Raw genomic sequence first — 23,762 nt, forward strand, 5'->3', positions numbered from 1 at the left:
TTTTTAATTTAGGTTCTCTTTCTGCCAGTGTTCAACCTCATGTAAGAAATCTTGGGGTTACATTTGATTCGTCACTAAATTTTGAGAAACAAATCAGTACAGTGGTAAAGGCAGTTTCTTTCATCTGAGATCGGTTACGGAATTTAAACAATTTTCACATCCGAAAGATTTGGAGACTATAATCCACGCTCTCATAACATCACGTCTGGACTACTGTAATTCCCTATACTGTGGCCTGCCTCAAATTGCGATCTCTCACCTGCAAATTGTCCAAAATGCTGCAGCGGGAATTCTTACCTGAACAAAAAAGAGGGATCACATTTCTCCCATTTTAGCGACTTTACATTGGCTTCCTGTAAAGTTTAGAATTGATTTTAAAATTGCTGTTTTTGTGTACAAGGCTTTATCTGGTGCTGCACCAAAATACATTAGTGACCTTCTGATTCCTTACTCTCCCCAAAGAGCACTTAGGTCTGGCTGATTAGCTTCTCTTAACCATCCCACATTGTCGCTGTAAAACTAAGGAAACCTTCTCTGCTGCAGCACCTAAACTTTGGAACAGTCTGCCCGTAAATATGAGATTTGCTCCTTCACTAGCCAGTTTTAAATCAGCTCTTAAATCTTATTTGTTCTCTGTGGCTTTTGATTAAGATTAGTTTAAGGGTTTTATGTTGAAGTTTTCTGATTGTATTTTATTTAATGTGTTTATATTTTGTACGCTGCATGTTTTCCTTTAATGCTTTCTTTTTATATGTTCAATGTTTTATTGTACAGCACTTTGGCGCAACTCTGTTGCTTTTAAATGTGCTATATAAATACATTTTGACTTGACTTGACATTCAGTGTAGCATCAAGCCGTCATGGCACACTGCGCACCCGGTGTAGACAGCAACATTGATTATGCCAGACAATTGGCCAGAAGTCCGAAAATGGATGCGGTCAGGCTATTACTGCTCATGTGGCTGTTGTTTGTGTGTTGGATGTTAAGTAGCCTACTTCGATAGAGACAAAATGTGATCAATTATCTGCTGAAAGGAACAAACCGATTCGGTGAGAAGCGCGACACAACCCATTACAATTCAGTGGAGGCCGTATAGTCCTGCCAATGACATTAATTGAAAATAACTCACCTTGTTATTGCAGAGCGCCAAACAAGGAGACATGTGGAACCTGCGCTTTAGGGACATTCACCAATCGAGAGGTCTGCTCTTTACTCCTAGAGGTGATAACGGTGACAGAAATGTGATGCTGCACAACATGTGGTGTGGGTGAGAGCGCCCTTGGGTGTCAGAAATGCAGAGGAGACGATGAGAAAAGTCAATGACATTTTTCTTCTCTCTCTGATTTTATTTTATGTATTCATCCATTATATATCTATTTTATGCATTATTATTATTATTATTATTATTAACCTCAGCTGGGTTTCCCGAAGCACTAAGTAGGACGTTAGTTGCACTTAAGTAGTGCTTAATCTCTAAGTCATGTTTCCCAAAAGCATTGTTATCCAAGTAGTTCGTAAAACCATTCATAAATTAACACTCTTGAACTGTTCTTAAGTCCATTAAGTGCAACTTAAACATATATTTCCTGCATCTTTCACAGTTTATCAAAGACAATGGGACATTTAATAAATTGTATTAATATATTTTGATCATTGGAAAGCCATTGTAATCTATTTCAGAAGATAAAAAGTGTTGAAAAATCGCTATGAAATCAATAGGCAGTCTCTGCAGTCTGCACATGCGACGTGATAGGTCTAAATTTACAAGACACGTAATACTATAATACTATAATAATGTTATATTAGCCTTCTTTGATAAGCATAATTGTAATGGCAATAGAAAGATGACATGTTTTTATTTAACAGATTATTTAAGAAGGCGTGAGTAATGTGACCACACAATTTATGCCTTAATTAATAAATAAAACATGGTTAACAAAGGAGATTGGAGCAAGAGTGTGCAATGAGAGATTCCCTCTCTCTCTTCCTCCTCCTTTTCTTTCTTCCTCCAATGGCTGGTTCAAATCGGCTCGCCTATAGTCTTTTTACAAGGCAGTAACAAATTGCATGATGCATAATGATGCCTAATTTATTGAATTAAATTCTGTAATAGTTAGGTTATAAATTTTGGCGCCTCGACAAGGTTACAAACAACGTCCATATTTGTCAGTATTTCCACCTTATTTTCATACTGAGAAGACAAACAACTGGACATACTGGCCAAAGTGATCAGCTCCTTTGGACTGGACAGCTCCTGTAACAAAGTACTTAAGTTCAACTTTATAACAAGCGATCTACATGCTGGTTTGGAAACAGGCATTACTCTATTGTAAAATAACGAACAACATCAGTTAAGATGATCGTTAAAGCTTAAGTTTGGCAAGTATCGGGAAACCCAGCCCTTGTCTATTAAGATGCTCTTATCTGTAGGATTACTCCAGATCACTCGTAAATCTATGAGCATTTTCAAGTCCTACTTAAGTTATGACGGTTTTGGGAAACAGGAAGCAAAACTACGATGAATCGTAAGATTGTAAGATGATCTAGGCTTACGATGCTTTTGTGAAATGAGGCCCAGAGCTGCGCAGTGCGCTCACATCTGCAATTAAAAACTTGCGATTAGAAATTTGAACCCATTCACATGTGAGCGATAAGCTTTCTTTCTATCTTGGAAAATCCACAAATGTGGCATATTGACTGCGTTGCAACAAAAAAACTTGTAAAATGCGTCTGATGCCTAATTTGCAATAGCAAAATCTCGGACGCGTCTTCTGGGTGGAGGTAATGTTCCCTCTGCGCTGTATTAACTGCGCTCAAGAGATGCAATCCACCATTTAATGAGCTGTACGCAAAACCAAGAGCAGGAGAAATTGAGAGGTGATCAAATAAAATGCAAAATATTATTCTGTTTACCCAACAAGTCATGCATGTGAGTCCTTTATCTAGATGCGTGACTTGAAGAGAACAAGCTTAAAGATGTTGAACTTTGACACAGTAACACTGAATTCAACATGTTTCTTGTAGAAACACCATGCCATGTGTTCCTCTAATAGACTATTCATATTAGTAAAAGTAGAAAATTTATAATTCATATAATAACATTATAATGAATATGATGTATAATGAATGTTAATAAAAATATTTATTAAACTGGTTGTATTTATTCTTGCAGTATTTACTACAAAGCAGGAAATAGGAAAATGCATATTCTTTGATGTGTTGGAGTTTCAGAAATGGCTAGAATTTATCTGAACATGAATATTAATAGTAACACAAGTATGTCATTATTATTTCAAAATGTGGAATGGATATGGGATTGATTATTTTGCACTCTCTATATTTTAGTTTCTGTACTTGTAAAACACTAAACAATTAAGTCAAGAATGTTTTTAGGTGAATTTAATTTGGTCAAAGCTAAGGGTTAGTCTCAGTCTCAGTCAGCAGGAAATGGCCACAGACCATTCACAGCAAGCATGAGTTAAATTGCAGCATAAATTGCAAGAGCTGTCAGAAAATCCATTCTGATTGGCTGGCAGCTCTTATGAGGTGCACAGATTTTTATCACTTTATCAGATAGCAAAATATTGTTTATAATTTACCAGGCTACAACAGTTAATTGTTAAAGTGATTATTTGAATGAGCTACCAGTTTGTTGTATGTCATGCCACATTAAATAAAAAAAAAAATAAATAAATAATAATAAAAAAACAAAACATTTGGGGTGCCTTCAAAAGAAATTGCCTTGGGCCTCTCAATGTCAAGAACCGGCCCTGAATCACTGATTGCTGTGTAGTTAGACATAGGCATAATGAAGTAGGGTGACCACAGTTTATTAAATTAATATGTAAGATACAATTATTCCAATAATATGATTTGCTGGAACGTGTATTTTTTTATTTAACATTGTACCATGGTGAAAACTGAGCCTTGTTTTTTTATTTATTTTTGTTTCCTGAACTACATCAATATCTGTGTATTAATGTCCAGTGCTGAAGTAAATAATTCCAAAAAACCAAGGACTTCTACACAGTCGAGGATTTTAAAAATCAGAAATGTAATTGACAGACATACATTTTTTTATAAACATTCAAATTATCTTATCTAGGCTAAGAGTATATTAATTTCTAGCAGAGACATATCTGCCTATCTTCATTTGTAAAAGTCAAAGCTCAGCTTTCAGCTTTTCTAATGTTAGATGAAAAAAGAAATACATGTTCCTGGGACAGGCTCCAGTACCTGTCCCAGGTACTAAGTGGGAATAAATTAATGTGTATTTTTTACAATATATGTATAGGCTGCAACTTTAAACTTTTATGATCATCTTAATTAATGCCGTTATTTTACATAGAGAATGCCTAAAAACAGCCCTTACATTAGATTGCTCGTTATAAAGTAGAACTTAAATGCTTTGTTATGTGAGCTGTCCGGTCCAATGCTGAAACCTTGGTCAGTATGTTCAGGAGTTTGTCTTCTCAACATGACAATAATGTGGAAATACCAACAAGCATGGAAATGATATGTAACTTTGTTGAGACGCCGAAAGTTAATGACGATCACAGCATTTAATTAAATAAATAATGATGACTTTAGTAAGATGGGGTTTCAGATTGATGCTCAACTTTAAAGAGATTAATGATATTAATGCATGTATGTGAATCATAATAAGGGTCTCTAATGTTGCCAAAAGTTTGTTTCTATTGCTGGAAACTAAAAACACATGGTATTGTGTCACAATAAAGTGATTTGATTTGATTTGATATTGTCATTTTTCTATTTCATAAAATACATCACATATTTATTTCTTTTCCTAAATGAAGTTTTTGAATCAGTGAATGTAAAACCTGGTGTAGTACTTTTTGTCAGTTAGTGTAGATTGCCCCTTCATTTACCTGTGCATTTGTCTTCTGGATTTTGGAAAATAATTATGTAACATTCTAAAATAATTTAATCACATTTTAAGACTAAATATTAAGCCTACTATTTGGATATATTAACAGGCCTACCAACTCCATTGATAGAAGTGTCATTAATTTGTTTAGGCTAATAAATTCATTATAATGTAACGCGGGGCTAAATAGAAAATAAATTTAGCGCTAAAAAATCTTTACATTTGTGAATGGCAATTGTTGTTAAAGTTACAAAAAATATCACTTTTTTTGTGCTTCAGTTCTTGAACACAGTTTTCTCTTGGCACACCCAAAGTCTTGTTTCTGGCTATGGCTTTCCAATGATTCAGTTATATCAATACAAGTTATTAAATGTTCCTTATTCTCTGATAAATGTATCTTTCTTGCATTTTCACAGTTTAAGTTGCACTTATGACTTTAGAGTTTTTTTTTAAGTTTTTACTTTACTACTTTGATGCTAACGTTCTACTTAGTGCTTCTGGAAACCCAGCCATGGACAAATAAATGAAATGAGACAAAAAAGCTTCCAATTCGGGACTGGTCATCCTACTACATTATACGTAATGCCTACCTACACAACAATCAGCTCTTCAAACATCTAAGTTATGTAATAACTTGGACAATGTATTGGCAATCTTTTAATAAACATTTTTAAAAGCCAATGCATTCCACATACTGGTCTGCGCTTCACTACAGCGTAAATAAATCCGCTCCACGCGGTCCAGTGGGTCGCACTGTGAGCAGCTTCGCCAAACCTTCTGACAGAGATTTTGATAGCTGACAGCTAAATAAAACAGGCTGTGTATCTAAGAAGTAGGCTAAGGAATTTTATGTGCAGATGTGAGGGACATTAATAGGCTATTTCTAAAACAGACAACTAATATTTCTCTGGCACACGTAGGTTGCAGAACCCATGCCTACGCAGAAGAAAGTTGGCACGAAGCCCTGTCTATAGACCCTTCCCTGACTAGTACGGTTTATGTCACAGGCATTCCTTAGTCCAGTTGCTTAATGAGAGAGAGATAATATGTAGTTGCAATACAAGTTGAGCAGCGGTGGATATTTATTCTGTTGCATGGCATTGAGGAACTGATGATGACGCGGTTGACCAATCAGTGGAAAGGTGCATTTCATGCATCTATTTTCTGCCTATGAACAATTTTTAAAAACAAACTATCAAAACTGTACACAGCTGTTCTCTCTACCTGTAGCGTTGGTCTTCAGCAGTCAACACCCGATTGCATTGCACCACCTACTGGTGAGAATGAATAGCATCAGATGGAGATTGTGCATCGGTACTCCGCTGCTTTTCCTGCAGTTTCCTGATGTGGAAGGTTGAATTTCCAACTGAATTTGAACCACTGAATTTGAGGAAGTGAATTTTGTTAAGCAAAATAGAACAGGCTGAATTTTACCTGTGGAAAAATCTAGATGGCATTTTCAAATGAACTGAATATTTTGGAAATTAACTTTTTTTAATATTGTTGAATTTTTAATAATGAAATTAGCTGTGAAATGTTTCCAAATGAAATATTCAATGCTTAAAAATACAACCATGTTAAATTTCAGCCTCTCAAAATGCAAGCTCTGTAAATTCAACACATTTAAATGCAAGCACTGATAATACAATGTATTTATTTCTTCGATTAGAGCAATTCAACATGCTTTTATGCTTCAAAGACTTTAGTCATGAATTTACTTCCATATGGAATCGTCTATCCATGGGGGAAAACAGATCCTGGTGACCTTAGTTACACATTCATTACTCAAGGGAAAATACATTTTAAATACATTTGTATTTTAGAAGAAAAAAAAGGACATATTTGTCCTATATGATTGGAAACAATCTCTTTTTAAGAAAAACTGCCCCACAGGCTTTGATCAGCATACATTTACGAGGAGAACCCACACACTGCAAATCAGATTAAAGCGACTGTAAGAATTATGAATGCACCTTCTGAAACACAGTTATTATTATTGCTTTGTGGCTTTTAGCATCTCCTTAATAACATTTTGGAGGATAAATAAATGGTGTGATTGGGCTTCACAGACATTACCTGGAAAGACCTGTATCATCTCCTCTCCAGCTTGCACTAAGGACAATTTTGTACTTTCCTTGATAAAGAAGGCTGCCAACACATGTGTTTTGTGTCAGCAAATGTGTCAGTAAATGGTCTAAAAAGCATGCTGCTGTGGTTTTGATGGTTTTTATTTGTAAATCTTGTCACAAGAATAGAATAGCTAGTTTCAGGGTTAGAAATATAATACACTGATGCAAAACACGACAAAATGACCAAATGAAAAGAACTGTACATTAGATATAAAATATAAAACATAATTTGAAGTTAAATGCCACTTCATTATAAGTTGTAGATGTGCTTTACTAAGTCATTTGAGAGGTGAACTGTAAAGGTTGACTGTAAATGAAAATCTAATGGTGCCAGCAAGCGATTCACACTGTATTACGTAAATTCATTAAAAATAAATTAGACAACTTGTGCAAATACAACAAAAGCTATCACGAAAAGCTCTGATACTGTACATTACCTAGAAACAAAATTATACAATTTAATAATCTGATGTATTTTCAAGTGGATATTTAATGAAAAAGACTGGAGGATGGGATTACATTTTCTCTTTCTTTATATGTCAGGTTGTTGGAGGGGAGGAGTTGAAAAGTAAGATGGAAATTTATCTCAGAGGCGGAGCCGGTTATTGAGTGATTCTCGCAAAACCTGTCAAGAAAATGCCTGGTCCTATTATACTCCAGAATCAAAATAAACAAATAAGAAATTATATTTTGCATATAGAAAATGAACCTATTTTTAGTGACATCATTTTCATACAATTTTAGTTACTCAAATTTTACCACCAAATTATCATTACCACAATGCGAAAAAGTTGGTTGTTACAATATTCTCATTACCGCAATAATTAAAAATTACACATTTAAATAGACAAATATGGATGCTTTATAGTAGTACTCCCTTGGTACTGCCTTTCGTTGTCACTGATTTTAATAAAAAATCATTGAACAACAGAATTTTTCACTGTAATACAGTAATAATGACTGTTACGGTAATGAGAATCATCACTGAAACAAAAGAAATAGTAAAAGTCAAATGTTCAGATGCATTACAGTAATGAGATTCTTAAATGAACTGTAGGTTTCATTTTCTTTATGTAAAAAATTATTTCATATTTTCTTTGTAATGATTTGGGGTTAAATATGACCAGGACATTTCCTTGACAGGTTTTGTAAGAATCACCTTATTACATTTTGTTTTTTAATGATTATAGATGACGAAGACAAACATTTTTGAAATAACGTGCACAAATGAATCATGCAAAGTGAGACCAGGAACATGTATTAAGAAAATACTCAATGGAGTGCTGCCGCTGCTGCTACAAAAATCTTCCTGCTATGCAAGGACTCTCATGACTTATATGTTTTGAATTGACATTTTCCATATGTCAGGTGTACATGGATCAGGGCTTCAGTATATGCCCTTAGCCCTTAGTATGAATTTGCCTTTATGACACACGTCTCATTCATCTAACTGTAGTCTGTGAGAAAATGTAAATTCATCTTTTGTAAATGTCATATTTTAGGCCATATGCAATTACAGCACATGGATGCCAAATTAATTATTAACAAGGCTTGCAAACTAACGGCAGTAGAGCCAAAATACAAAATATTTTGTTCTTTTTTCTTTTTTTTTTCTTTTTTTTATTTCATAGATTGAATATGAAGCTGAATATTTCTTTTATATTTTGTTTATAAATGTATTTAATTTATAATTTGTATTAATGGCTTTATATGGATAAGAAACCGTAGAGTAAAAAAAAAAGAAGAAAAAAAAAAAAAGAAGGTGAAATGTCCACAGGGGGGTGGCGCCAAAAGCAAGGAGTGTTTTTACTTGTGAATGATCTGATACTGCAAACAGGAATGGATATTGTATTAATCTACCCCCTAACCAAAACCCCAACCCTAAACCTAACTTTTAGGGGAGTAAACATTTTATTTTCCAGACATTTTGTGAATATGCAGCCTCTGAATTGCGCTCACCATTGTTTAAGTGAACATGATTACTTCCTGGTTTCCACGGGACCAGAACCTGTTTCTTGGGTCAGTTGATATTATGGGATTTAGTCCAGACCTCTCTGGATACAAACTGTATGGGGCCATCATTGGATAAAATATTGGAACAAAATACACTTTATAATTAAAGTTTAAATGTTACTTTTTAAATCAGTAAGTTATCATTTAGATAACAAATCTTACCAAGTTTTGTGACGAGCATTTCTGATGCTATATTGACAGACAAGATGCTTTTGTGTCGCGAGTAAGTTGAAAAGCGCATTTCTGTTTAGATACTAAAGACATGACTATTTTAATGCATGTTTATCATGTTATGGATTCTGAATCTGAAAATATTTCTGTTTTTCCATGCATTCTACTCATGTTGGTCCTGCTGTTAAAAAATCACAGAAAGTTGCTAGCATCTCACTATATGTTTCATATCAACAATGAAGGAAACCTTGTTCTGCCACTGTTGGACTGAGATGCAAGGATGGACTAGCCATCGGGATTAAACCCAAAGTGCATCCGCCGGCCGCAGCGCGAGAGCAGAACGGGTTAACTACCGGTCTCTCACCAGAGCAGCGTAGTGCTGACTCGCTGATGTACAGTGGTAAACGAGTTGCGCAGGCCATTTGAATACAACACAGAATTAGCTGCTATACACCCAAGTGACAGACACCTTTCTGTCTTTCTTTAGCTATCATTTTGAGGATAATGAAGCACTGACTAAATGCAGCAACAAGGCTTGTGCACTGTTAATATATATAATACTGTAGGACATTTGTTAAAGAACTGGATGCCAGATCAGATGTGATTTTTATGTATTATTAAAGTTTTACTGTATTGTGCATTTAAACATTCAAAGATGATTCACTGTGAAAGATTTGTGTTTAGTCAACCCATTTGTACACATGTTGGTCAATAAATATTATTAATGACTTTTGTGTTTCTTGTGATTAATTGAAATAGATTTAGGTATGTGTAGTGAAAAAAATATACAATAATTATAATGGAAATAAATTGGAATAAAAAATACTTTTCAGGATAATTTGACCCAATATTAAGAAGTAAATTTAGCCTATTAATAAGGCAAATTGCACTAACTATCAAAGTTATAGTAGGTAGACTTTATCTGATATTCTTAACCTATATTTTGCATGCTAAAATGTAGAAAATGTACTCATAGAAAGCTGGTGCAATTGCTGCCTCATCTTTTGGGGGTAAAATCTATAGGTTGTTTTTTTCAGTATAGGTACGCTCATTTTTTTTTTTTTTGTCAGCTTTTATCACTACGTACTTAAAAACAGGATTTAAAAAACACTATTTTGACCCTATTGGCGTTCCGTACTTCAATGCACACATTGTGTACAATTGGCAGTTTTATAGACTTTTGTTGATTTGTCAGGTTTTTAAGTTAGTCTAGAAGATAGCAGGCTGTACATAGGCTTAAATAGTTGCCAGATTTGCCAAAGTTTGCGAGGTTCATGGCATCGTGTCTTCATAGGTTTTGCAAAAACTTCAATTGTCCCAGCTCATGACTTAAAGTTTGCAAATTCCTTGAGCGCATTTCTTTGCTTTCCGAACTTAAATATTTAGTACTTACTTTATCTGGATGGTTCAACTCAACACAGTTTCCAATCTCTCAAAGCCACAAAGACTATTTTGATTGTATCCACACTGCTGCAATCGTGAGTCTCGAGTTCTCTTCTTGCATATGTGCACAAACACATGAGTGCTTGAAAGCAGCCGCCAACAAGACAGCGTGTCGGTATTGAATTGATATATTATTTAATATTGAAATACTGTATATTTATATTTATCAACTTAATACCAAAGCACTGGTACTTTGTACACATTGTACACCTTACTACAAGATGTTAAAAACATTTAGGGCTTCACTAAAAACAATCGGTGCGTAAGCCGCAGTAGCCCACCCCTAGCGCAACCCAGATAGCAAAAATGTTATTGGCTCACAAAAATTGCTAGTGAATACTTTAGGGTGCTTTTATTTGGTGCGATTACATGGTCCGAGAACCCAAGTTTGATTCCTCCCTCCTCTCCTTGTCCCCGAAGGTTTCTGTTCACATTGTATTATCTGGGTCCAAATCATGTCATCTATGTCCTAGCGGAAACTTTTTAGACAGTAATTAGGTAATGATTCATGAGGAGAAGATGCCAGTTTCACTGTATTATCAAAGCATGTTTCTCTTCAGATTTAACACCAAAACTTTACATGCAAAAAACAGCGTTTGTGTTCGTAATGTGAAGAATCTCTTAAGGCGATTTTAGAAATGCAATAATACACAATAATTGTGACCGGGAACATGCAATAGTGGTTCACTTCCAAGATTTAGGATGGATTGCATTTTAAATTAGTCGCAGACCGTATCGGAATTCACATGAACCCCTGACCACCAGATAACAGTTTTCACACCAACCAAATGAACTGAACTTTGAAGTCAAACAAACTAGGATGCGCACAAAAAGTGCTAGTGTGAAACCACTCACTGAGTCATTGAGGCCACATTCACACTGAAAGTCTACATTTTTGAATGAGGAAAATGCTGTTCCAGTGTCGACGAGAGGTGTGAACGCAGCAAAATAAATGCAGTTTTTAAAATGAAAATGGATTAGTGTGTCTACACGGCCTCAGACTGAGTTGTGTCCACTGACAGTGACGTACATTTTCACAAGTTGTCTGCATTTTTTGAGAACAGGAACGATCCACTCTCAAATTTATTCTTCATTCCGCATATTCAAACTGTTGCACCACGTTTGTTTATGACATGTGAGAACCAATGCCATTTTGTCGTCATTGCTTTAGTGGCAGGAGAGATGTCAGCAGATTCCGTCTGGCCTTGCTCATATGGACTTTGTTTATAGTGCTTTTTTAGCCTTTTTAGAGCTTCACAAATGTGGTTACTAAACTTTTGGCAAATAGTTTTTTCTTGTTTTAAGCACAAACCTGTTGAGGGCCTTAATGTAATAAAAGCCCTAAATGTAATAACTTGTGGTCCTAAATGTAATAACACCCCTAAATGTAAAAACATTTGGTACTAAATACAATAAAGACCCAGAATGTAATCATTTTTGGTCCTAAATGTTATAAAGGCCCTCATTAATTCTTACATTTCACACCAATGGACCATTTATCAGTTAGTTATAAAATAAAGCTCCTACTCACCATTTATTAATGAGTGACTACCTTGTGCATTACATCAGTGTACTTAGTAAATGTGAACAATTTATCATGAGTTTAATTTTTGAAAATATACTGTATATCCCCATATATTTATCCCAATAAAAAATAATTTTGTATATAGATGAGAATGACCTAATGAAGACTGAACTGAACTACTGTATATGTCAAGTAAAGAAACATTCACCTTCATTAACTATACTTATGTCATTATATTAGCTGTGTGCATGAGTGCATAAACATTATAACATATATTACATATAGCACATACTGTATTAAATACATAAATGCAAGCTTCAACTAGTTTACATTAAATATACCAAACACCTGCCATATTTATCGAAAGGAAAAGCAAAAAAAATAAAAAAATAAATAAAACATGTTATAGACTTATTTTAGCAGTTGAGATCACACTTGGAGCAGCACTGTTCATTTGACACCTGTATGACATGTTTTGATCCTTTTTTATATTTAGAACCAAAAGTTGTAGCATTTATACACCCTAAATTATATTTAGGACCAAAAGTGTTTACATAAGGGCCTTTAGGAACAAATCTTATTAGGGCCTTTATTACATTTAGGTTTAAATGTAATTACATATGTGCCCTCTACAAACTGCTTGTGTCTGGTGTAGGCAGGGTGAGAGACTTAAAGCATTTTAATGGAATATTCTGTGTTCAACACAAGTTAAGCTCAGTCAACGGCATTTGTGGCATAATGTTGATTACCACAAAAAATGATTTCGACTCATCCCTCCATTTCTTAAAAAAGAAAAAAATCTGGGATACAGAGAGACACTTATAACAGAAGTGAATGGGGCCAATTTCTGGAGGGTTTAAAGACAGAAATGTGACGCTTATAATTTTATAAAAGCACTTACATTAATTCTTCTTTAAAAATTGTGTTTTATTTGAGCTGTGAAGTTGTTTAAATCGTTATTTTTACAGTCATTTTAGGGTTTACAGCATTGCATCGTCATGGCAACGATGTTGTAAAATTGAATATAACTTTACACAGAAAAGGTTAGTAAGTGATTTAATCACATTAAAATTATGTTAACACACATATTGTCTTGTGGCTATACCTTTGAAATAGTGAGTATTTACAGTTTACAGATTGGCCCCATTCACTTCCATTGTAAGTGTCTCACTGCAACAAAGATTTGTGCTTTTTTTTTTTTTTTATATAGAAAAGGAAAGACAAGTCAAAATACATTTTTGTGGTAATCAACATTATGCCACAAATGCCGACGATTGAGTTTAACTTGTATTGAACCTGGAATATTCCTTTAGAGGCGATTTGTGGGTTTGTATAGTGGAGTTTGAAAAGTCTAGGCCCGTTTGAACATTCCGTCAAAGTAAGTATATAGATACAGTTGTCACGGTCCTGTCACTATGTCAGTCTGGGTTTTTGTCTGACAGGACCGTGGCATTATCGTCCGATGTCTGTTGTGCATTTCCTGTCGGTCTTGTTTCATATCTGGAGCATGGTGTCTGGATCCTGATTGTTTGCCATATTGTTTTGGCGATGTGCACTCATGCCATTCGGGTGTTTTGTTGTCTTGTGAGAGCACGTGGCTTTGTTTTGTTTCTGTATTGCCACGTGAAGTTCTGTCTTACTTCATACCCGCCTCCTTGTTTGCTTATTATTCGTTTATTTACCTCAACTGTCCCCTGTTAACCCATTTGATTTCTCTCCCTATTATGATTTCTCTCCCTATTGTGTTTGCTGTCCAGGGCCAGTTCATCTTGTTTCCAGTCGGTGTGTTTGTTGGTTGGTTCATGTTGGTCCTGTCTTTGATACTCTCCACTTGGTCCAGTCGGTCTGGTTTCATTCATCCCTACCTCTGCCCCAGCCTGGATTACCTTTTCCCCCTATGGGGTACTATATGTTTGTTTTTTCCCCTTGTGGGAGTTTGTGTTGGTTTTTGCCTTTGTTTTTTTGTATTAATAAATTCCTTTATTTTTTAACTCTGCGCTTGGGTCCTGAGCCTCATCATTCTCTGCATTCCCAACAACAGTAAGCAAGGAGGCCTCGCCAAAGTCTTTCTAGCAAGTCAGCCTTCTGTCTGCCATCTTTGGAATGCTCTTGGGAGGCTATTTCCAGTCATGCCAGTGCAGCTCCTGTCTACTTAAATGGGGAAAGACCGAAATCTCAAAAACAGTTGGTCAAGATTATGACCAAAGAACATATTTCAAATCAGCAATAAAATCTGTCAATACTGGAATCATAAATGTGATTCTTTACTTCATTTTACGCTAAAAAATTCTATTTTCCCAGCTTGTATAGCTGATGCACATGCACATTCTAGAGTTGATTGACAGGCGATGTCTGTATCTAAAAGGTGATTGGCTCTTTTAACTGTAAGGTGTGACTTCCTTTCTACATCCGTTGACCATTGGGCGCTAGAGCTCCTTGGTTGAGCATTCCAATTTCTCCCATTCATTTTAATAGAAGTGACCCATCTCTGCTAAATAATCTCTGGGAAAAACTGGGTGAAATATCCGCTAGAGTTGGCTATTTTAACAACAACAAAAAGCCAAAAAACCCAGAACTGATTTTTTGCCGCCTTCCAACCAACAAATATAGAAGTCTAAAGAAGACCACTGTGGCTGCAAGCTGCTGAACTGCAGAGACATACAGCTCAGTGATCTCAGTACTGAAGTTTCCATTTACAATGTACACTTTAAAGTTTTTATATTTGATTGGTATCTAAAACATTTCAACTGCTTTGTTACTTGCTTTATCATCATCAACACTTATTTGTATCTTTTAATATGAGTATTAAAGTGTTTGATCCACACATTAATGATAATTTGAAATGATCGTACACAAAAAAGAAGTTGTAGTGGGCATGCGTCGAACGTGTTCGTATTCGCTCGCGGTCAGACCAGGCGCGAGCTGATCAGGAACCCGCAAAAACAAAGTATATTTGGGCCTTAAGTCAGGACAGGCTGAAGGTCTGTGTCAAATTTCTTGGATGTAGCATGAAAACTCTAGGAGGAGTTACAATCAGAAATTTTGGTCTCGGTTTAGGGAGTTTGAAAAAATCTTAACAACATAATAAAGCCAAAAAAGTAAAAACTGATTAGGAAATCTTTTACAGTGTGGCAAACAGTAGTACATTTTTCTGTCTCTCTCTTTCTCTCTCTCTCTCTAAAAACAAAACAGAAACAACAACAAAACAAACAAACAAAAACACCGACATCAAATACTGTATGATACAATACAATTCAAGTTTATGTTCTTTTTTTAGGAAAAGGCTGTCTTACTTTCCTGGCATTCGTACATATTATAATCATCTCCTTCAGCAGTAACAGTGCCATTACAGGGTGGAATCTCACTTACAGTACTACGCATAGTGACCCTTGTCATGCTCAAAGTGCGTTTCCTCGGGCTAGAATGCCATTTGTGGTGGCACATGACTTCTTTAAACATCTCCCTGAAGCGGGTGGACATGAGGTTGTAGAGAATGGGGTTAATGGCAGAGCTCAGGTAGAAGAAGACCCCAGAGATGACATGGACGTATTCATACACCTGAAAGATCTCCATGTGGTCGCTGCTCCTCTGGTCCATGAAGCTCCACATCAGGCGATCAGTGTGGAACGGAGCCCAGCAGATGCCAAACATCACCACTAGTACAACTGCAGAGATAGAGAGATTACTGTGGTACATATGTAATAATAAAATATCTTATTTGATCTGTAAATGTCATCACAGTGTCATTTAAGGTGACAGTTGTATGCATTTCACAATGACAAAAATATAAAAATTAAAATTCCAATATCAACATGTTATTGTAATGGCTGTTGGGTAAACAAGTGAAGACAAAACCACACTAGTAAATATTAAGGCATTTCTTAGACGTATTTACCCCCCACCACCCCATAGTTAAAAAAAAATAGACACAGTTGGCTTCAAACTGGCTGTTGCAAACCCTTTTACTTTAAACATCACTGAATATTTGCTTGTGCAATAAAACTCCAGCTAACAGTATGTGATTCAATACCAAAGTCTGAGAAATTGTACTTGGCACTGATTAAATGAACAAATCGTTTTAAGCCAACCAATAGCCATTCACTTTGAGGAGTGCAGCTGACCCACCCTGTTTAATTTCATTGACAAAACTAACTGGAATAAATGGCAAAGAATGCTTCAAGTAAAGTGATTGCCTTTTATTTAAGTTGCCCAAATCAAATTGTTTCTCAAATAAATTGTGTCTTCTAGTTTAACACCAAAGATAATTCTAGCCTCCAGAGTATGGAGGCCCAAATTACTCAAAATTAACTCTTATTAAAATATATCATAATTAAATTGTAACAACAACAACAACAACAACAAAATGAATACAATCATTAAAATAATAATTTAATCACTAAATGAATGAATAAATTTTCATTTTAGCATTATCTTTTCGCCCACTGTTGTTAAATGATGTGCTGATAACCGTAACCCTGAAAAACACAAGACACAAAGTTTAAATGAATCAACCCAAAGATAATGCTAAAATTTAAATGGTTGTAAACTATTGCTAATATGAAATACAAGGGACATTCGTTGATTTATTTAATCATGTATTTAATGACTTATATTTATTTAATTATTCAGTTTTGAGTAATTTGGCCCTCCATTCCAAAGCTCTATAATATGGTAGATTTTTTTTGTCTCAACAATCATCAAAAAAGATATGCAAATATTTAACGCCCGTAATTAATGTAATATCCTCAAATCCAAATATAGAAACAGTTCACCTAAAAATGATAATTATTTTGTCACTTACGAGACACACAAGAATTAATGTAACTTGGTGTCATTGACATCTGTTCTGCTTTGACACATTTTGACAAGTTTGCCTAAGGACAAGTTTGAATATTTGAGAGCCACGATGGAGGGCAAGATTTCAGTGAATAAGAACTTCAATTTCGGTCTGTTCAAATACATTCCAAAAAGACTTGGAACATAGCGCACACATTACATTGATTACTTTTATGGTACTTTTCTTTGTCCTTTTTTGAGCTTGACAACCCCTGGCAACAATATGTTTTTGTTGTATGGGAAACAGCAGCCTGGAGATTATTCAAAATATCATATTTTGTGTTTTACAAAAGAAAGAGAGTGATACAAGTTCAAGGGTGAGTTAAAGATGACAGAATTTTCATTTTTGGGTGAACTTTCATTGGTGTATCCTAATGAAGTTGATTAAAGGAATATTTCAGGTTCAATACAAGTTAAGCTCCAATCTCCCTCCTTTTCTTTAACAAAAGCAAAAATCGAGGATACAATGAAACACTTACAATGAAAGTGAAGGGGGCAAATGTTTGGAGGGTTTAAAGGCAGAAATGTGAAGCTTATAATTTTATAAAATCATCTACATTAATTCTTCTGTGTTATTTGAGCTATAACGTTGTTTAAATTGACATTTTTTTTACAGTCATTTTAGGGTTTATTGACATCGTCATGGCAACAAAGTTGTAAAATTGGATATAGGCTAACTTTACACAGAAAAGGTTAGTAAATGATTTTACCACACTAAAATAATTTTAACATGCATATTGTTTATGTCTTGTGGCTATACTTTTGAAACTGAGTATTTCAACATTCAACAAATCGGCCCCATTCACTTCCATTGTAAGTGCCTCACTGTAACATTGATTGTTGCTTATTTTAAAGGAAAGGAAGGACGAGTGAAAATTCACCCAAAAATGAAATTCTCTCATCATATACTCACCCTCATGATATCCCAGGTGTATATTTTTCACCCTCATGATATGCCAGGTGTGAATGACTTTCTTTCTTCACAAGAACACATTTGAAGAAAATAGAAAAATATTTCAGCTCAGTAGGTCCTTAAAATGCAAGTGAATGGAGATTTCTCTTTTGAATGTTCAAAAATCACAGACAGTCAGGATAAACATCATCGATATGACTGCAGCTGTTAAATTAATGTCTTAAAGTGATACGATCAATTTTGTTGCAAAAAAAAAAAAAAAAAAAAATCAATATTTAAGTACTTTTTAACTATAATCCAACACTTCCGGTAAACTTCAGGAGAGGGTGAAGATTACGCAGTCTCTCGTGTGACGTATTCGTGTTGCCATGGATACAGATGTAATCTCACATTCTCCACTCAGTTGAGACATCCAGGATGAGCACACAAATGCACCATTGTGAGTAAAGAAACAGATCTAAACAAAAACCAACCAAGCTACTGTACAGCGTTCCTCCTTCTCACTTGTAAACAGCACTGAACTTCCGACTATGACGCACGTGCGTCAGTTCTCGCATGTTTCAAATGTCAATGCGATTACGTCACACGTGCGTACTGCTGCTGACCATAAGCATAGTTTAGATTTTTTTTTAAATACTTAAATATTTATGTTTTTCACACCAAAAGTGATCGTATCCCTTTAGAAGACATTAATTTAACAGCTAGAGTTGTATGGATGAAGTTTATGCTGACTGTCTGTAATTTTGGAGCTTCAAAAGTGAAATTGCCATTCACTTGCATTTTAAGGACCTACTGAGCTGAGATATTTTTCTGTTTTTCTTCAAATGTGTTCTGGTGAATAAAGAAAGTCATTCACACCTGGGATATCATGAGGGTGAGTAAATAATGAAAGAATTTCCATTTTTGGGTGAACTAACCCTCTAACTTGTGTTAAACCCGGAATATTCCTTTAAGAGATATTAAACAATAATTTAGACTTGAATAAAACCAGTTAATAGAGATGTAACCAGACCTGGTTCAAGATCAAAATTACTGAGGGTGTTTCTGAATTTAGTGGGGGTGCTCTAGTAGTTATAGACGCAATAAAGTGAGGGTGCTTTAACGTCCATTTAGCACCCTCAAGCACCCCTAAATATCTAGGCCTGGATGTAACTAACTGAAGAAAACAAATTGGTAATGCTACAATAAAGTGCCATTTGTTAACATTAGTTAATGCATTAGGTATCATTAACTAACAATGAACAATATATTTATTACAGCATTTATTAAGCTTTGTAACTGTTAATAAAATGTAATAAAATTACAATTGTTCATTGTTAGTTCATGTTAGTTCATATTGCATTAATATTAACAAATACAACTTTTTTATTTTTAAATATGTATTAATATATGTTGAAATGAACATGAACTAAGATTAATAAATGCTGTAAAAGTATTGCTTATTGTTAGTTCATTTTAACTAATGTTGTTAACTAATGTTAACAAATGACACTTTATTGTAAAGTGTTACCAAAAACATGTAAGTTAACTGACAAAACCTTTTTAGTGTGTTTGAGATCTCATATACTAATTATATATTATAATATATCTAATATATCTTTATTTTAGTTTTCATTCTCAAACTTCCCAATTGTCTTATTGTATTGCCTTTAATTTACCACATCCCCATACAGAAAGGTCTAACAAATCTGAGACCACTAGCGAAAATTATTTTGCTTTGCATTTATCTAATTTAGTAATTTTTTTGTTATTACATTATATTGCTAGTCAACACACTCTCAAAATGGTAGTCATTAATTTGACGTCGCCATTGGTCTATAATTTAAATGTCACTCTGATGCCAACTAATTTCTTAGAATTTGTATTACTTTGACCAAGGCTACATTTTTAAATTATCATTTATTCATTGCTTTATCATTTAATTTTCAATTTGTTTGCTGTGGGACACAAAGGGAGTTTTCCAAATATCTAAGCTGCGGCTCAAAAAATAAGCACCATAAAAATGATCATAAAAATGTAATCACATATTCGTGCCCTGTATTCTGGAACAGATCTAAATTTAAATCTGTATCGTTCCTAGTTGCTATTACACTCAAATCCCGCACACATCTAAACTTTAAAAATTGACGCCTCAACAATATCCTTCAGAAACCTTCAGTTTCACTCTGGTTCTCAAACGGCAGGAACTATCGTGTGATTTTGGAGGTCTTCGAATGCAGCAGGAGTCATTTGGAAAACTGCAATAGTGCTTTTGAGTCATTTTTTAAAATAAATTATTGTGACTGTACTTGTATCTGCTTATTACATCTTTTATATTGTTGAGAAATGGTTAGGTTTAGGCGTAGGGGTGGGGTGTTAAAAACATATCTATAATATAGTGTAAATTCGGTGATGGGCAGTAGCTTTGCTACAAATTATGAAGCTATTAGCTTAACTACATTTCTCAATAGTGAGGTGGTAGCATCGCTAGTTTTTAAATAAAGAAGATTTTCATAGCCGAAGCTATATTTTTGATTAGGTAGAGGCATAATGTTGACAAAAGGTACACTGCTACATCATGCCATGTACTTGGTGTTTACTATTATCAGTTTTAAATCAGACCTAAAGATGCCTGATTCACAAATTAATAGCTTATTTGAGTCGGTTCTTTACAATGAATTGGTCACACGTGATGGCAAAGCAGTCTGAATCGGTTTGCAGTTCAATCTGAATGACTCAGAAAGCTCACGCTGAATCATTTGGAGCATCGCCAACACACTAATGGAATAATTTGCAACACGGGAAACAAAAATAATGCTGGTTGTGTGGATGTTTATCTACGATCAATGGAAACCAAACCTGCAAATGCGTACTATCGTTTGTTTGCCAGTTATAAAGAAGGTCTTTATTAAGTTCAACACGTGTGCAGCTTGTGAACGGCTTCTGCAGGTAAAGACATTTTCCAACCAAAAGAGTATCAACACGCTTAAACACATCAAGAAAGAACCATGGCATTACCATGTTTTTTGCACAATTACCATTAATTGGGAGCACCATGTAAACACAATGGTCTATGAATGTGGTAATTATACAGTATATCAAAGTACAATGGCAGTACAATGGCATTCAGCGAAGTACTATGAAGTATCATGTAAATACAGAATTGTACATAAATATGTCAATTGCATATCGAAGTGTCATGGTAACACCAATTGATACCATCAAATATTGAAGTGTTATTGCCCAGATGTACTCACACACAAGGAATATGGTCTCTGAACAGAAGCTTCCAGTACATACAGAAATACAACAGCTAGACACAGAATTATGTTTAAATTATGTTCAAATGTTTGTACAGGTAGTAGTATAAATATGCAAAATAAAATGAAAATTGTGGTTTTGCAAATTGAAAACAAGGGTTTGTTAAAGTGGCATGTGTATAAATATGAATTTACATGTTTATTTTTACATGCACACATTTTATATTGCACCATACTGTATACTTGCACTATAACTATACTATACTGTACCTTGGCTTTGATAAACATCATGTGAATAAATCTTTTAGATGCTTTGTCTATGACAGTATGCTCTGTGCATCTGGTTGAAAATAAATAAATAAAATAGAAGTAGCTTAAATGTTACAAGCTACTTTTGGGGTGTAGCTTGTAGTGTAACTTGCTACTTTCTCTCAATAGTAGTTTTTAGCTTAGCTTAAATAAATTTAGTAGTTGGTAGAGTAGCTTGTCCAACACTGTGTAAAGTAACAAAAATTACTGCAGCTACATTTACTTGCCTGTTACATGTTTTAACTTTTCATAAGTGGTTAGGTTTAGGGCTGGGGTTGGGTTAGGGGATCTAAAATATCGGTATAATAGTATAATGTAACAAAACTAGGGCTGCCAATTTAACAAGTTAAGTCAGTGCGATTAACGCTGCGTCTATGACACAATGCAATCAAAGTGAGACGCTACAAAAGCTAAATTGATCTCGGACAGATTGACGAATTCAATTGCAAAATGGATCGCTGTGGACTATATGCCAGTGATAGGCTTATGTTCAATAATATTGAAATATACTGTACAATATATTAACTTCTGAAGTGACCTTTTTGAATTGTCTTATCAATACTTATCTGCCACAGTAATTTAATGCATTTTAATTATTTAAATACTATAATATTACTGTATTATATACATTCTATTTATAATTATTTTTATTATAACTAATTATTTAATCATTATATATTTAATTATTTTTGTTTGAGGGACTTTCTCAGCAAATATTTTTTTATGTAATTAATTTGATTAAAATTTGTATCGATTGACAGCCCAAAACAAAACAAATATATTAGTAAGTATAATAAAATGGTTAAACACACACGATAAATACAAAGATTGCAGAGCCTATGACAACATCAAAGGGAAGCAAATAAATCTGACCTTTCTCTAAATAGTTAACATGGTCAGTGTCAAAACTTTACAATTGATTAGTGACCTAGAAATAGTGACCTAGAAATTATATATAGTAATGTGCCTACTTACACAGCATTTTAGTGACCTGCTGGCGGCGTGTCTTCTGCTGCTGACTGCGCACATTAGAGTAGCTGTCTTGTCCACGACTGGCCTTTGCCTCCAGGACATACAACATCTTCTCATGTTTCAGCTGCATGCTGATGAGCAGATACAACACACTGATCGTCAACATGGGCAGGAGGAAAAACAGCAACGTGGTAATTTGTATAATCAAGTTGTACATCCAACGTGGCTTGACCAGCATGCAGGTGGCGGAATTGGGCATGGACCCGACTCCTTTGCCCTTCGGCAGAGGTAGGGTGAAGATCCCATGGAGGCTGGTGTTGGGAATCGCACACAACACAGACATGCTCCATACACTGAAGATCACCCGCTTGGAGTGAGTGAGCGTCACTACGTATTTGGCCCTGAGCGGATGAACTACAGCTATGTAGCGCTCTACGCTTAGTGCTGTTACATTGAGGATTGAGGCAAAACAGACTGTCTCAAAGAGGAATGTCTTGAAGTAGCAACCCCCTTTGCCCAACAGGAATGGGTAGTTGCTCCACATTTCATAGAGTTCCAACGGCATTCCCAGGAGAAGCACTAAGAGGTCGGATACAGCCAGACTAAACAGGTAGAAGTTGGTGGGCGTCCTCATGACCTTGTTGCATGCAATAACAGTGCAGGTGAGAATGTTGCCCATCGCTCCCACCAAGAAGATGATCAGATAGGTGATGCAAATGGGCAAAAAGACTGGAGAACGTCGAGGTCCAAGGTATTTCTCCAGGTACTCATCCTGGTTGAGGCAGTACTCCTCGATCTCACTGAAGTTCAACACGACACTGGTGTTGCACAGGAGCTCTTGAACACACCTTGATGGTGAGGAATCTGTAGAGGAACAGTTGGGCTTGGCAATCATTTTGGACCTGATGACAGAACACGAGAGAGTTGGAGACAGAGAGAAATCAAATAAAGGTCTTATGAGTTCAGTGAGTTTTCAAAGACTATTGATTGTGTCATATTCATTAAAGAGTGAGGATATTGATCAAGGATTATTACAGTGCTTGCAAAGCAGCAGGGTACTGATATTTCTCAGACATTCTGTTTAGGGTTTGTTCAAAACCCCTATAAGCATTAAAGTTCTGCATTGAATTCAAACCGAACTGCTTAAAATACAGACTCCATTCCATATGTTTTGTAGACAATTTCAGCCTTGGGTTTGTTATGCATTTGTTATGGAGTTCTAGTACATGGCCAAGAGTAGGGGTAAAAGACCCTTTTGATTTGAATTTCTCCCAAATAAATAGCAACAAAATACTACCTCAGTACTTTCCTAAACACCACACA

At 35.1% G+C, this 23,762-nt stretch overlaps 1 protein-coding gene across 1 annotated transcript; it reads right to left on the reverse strand.

Annotated features, from left to right (window-relative positions):
- Positions 1 to 15,443: 15,443 nt before the first annotated feature.
- LOC127438711 (neuromedin-U receptor 1-like) lies at positions 15,444 to 23,334 on the reverse strand. The gene is made up of 2 exons (XM_051694523.1): positions 22,443 to 23,334; positions 15,444 to 15,835 (listed from the first exon to the last, which is right to left on the reverse strand). Exons 1-2 carry the CDS (start codon positions 23,332 to 23,334, stop codon positions 15,444 to 15,446), a joined length of 1,284 nt encoding a protein of 427 aa, XP_051550483.1.
- Between the last annotated feature and the right edge of the window lie 428 nt (positions 23,335 to 23,762).

Source organism: Myxocyprinus asiaticus, chromosome 50 (genome assembly GCF_019703515.2).
Source record: "Myxocyprinus asiaticus isolate MX2 ecotype Aquarium Trade chromosome 50, UBuf_Myxa_2, whole genome shotgun sequence".
NCBI classification, from domain to species: Eukaryota; Metazoa; Chordata; class Actinopteri; order Cypriniformes; family Catostomidae; genus Myxocyprinus; species Myxocyprinus asiaticus.

Coding starts and splice junctions, on each gene's coding strand:
- LOC127438711 (XM_051694523.1), bottom strand. CDS start 23,334: ATGATTGCCAAGCCCAACTGTTCCTCTACAGATTCCTCACCATCAAGG. Junction 15,836..22,442: donor GCAGGTCACTAAAATGCTGT/GTAAGTAGGCAC, acceptor CTATCTCTGCAG/TTGTACTAGTGGTGATGTTT.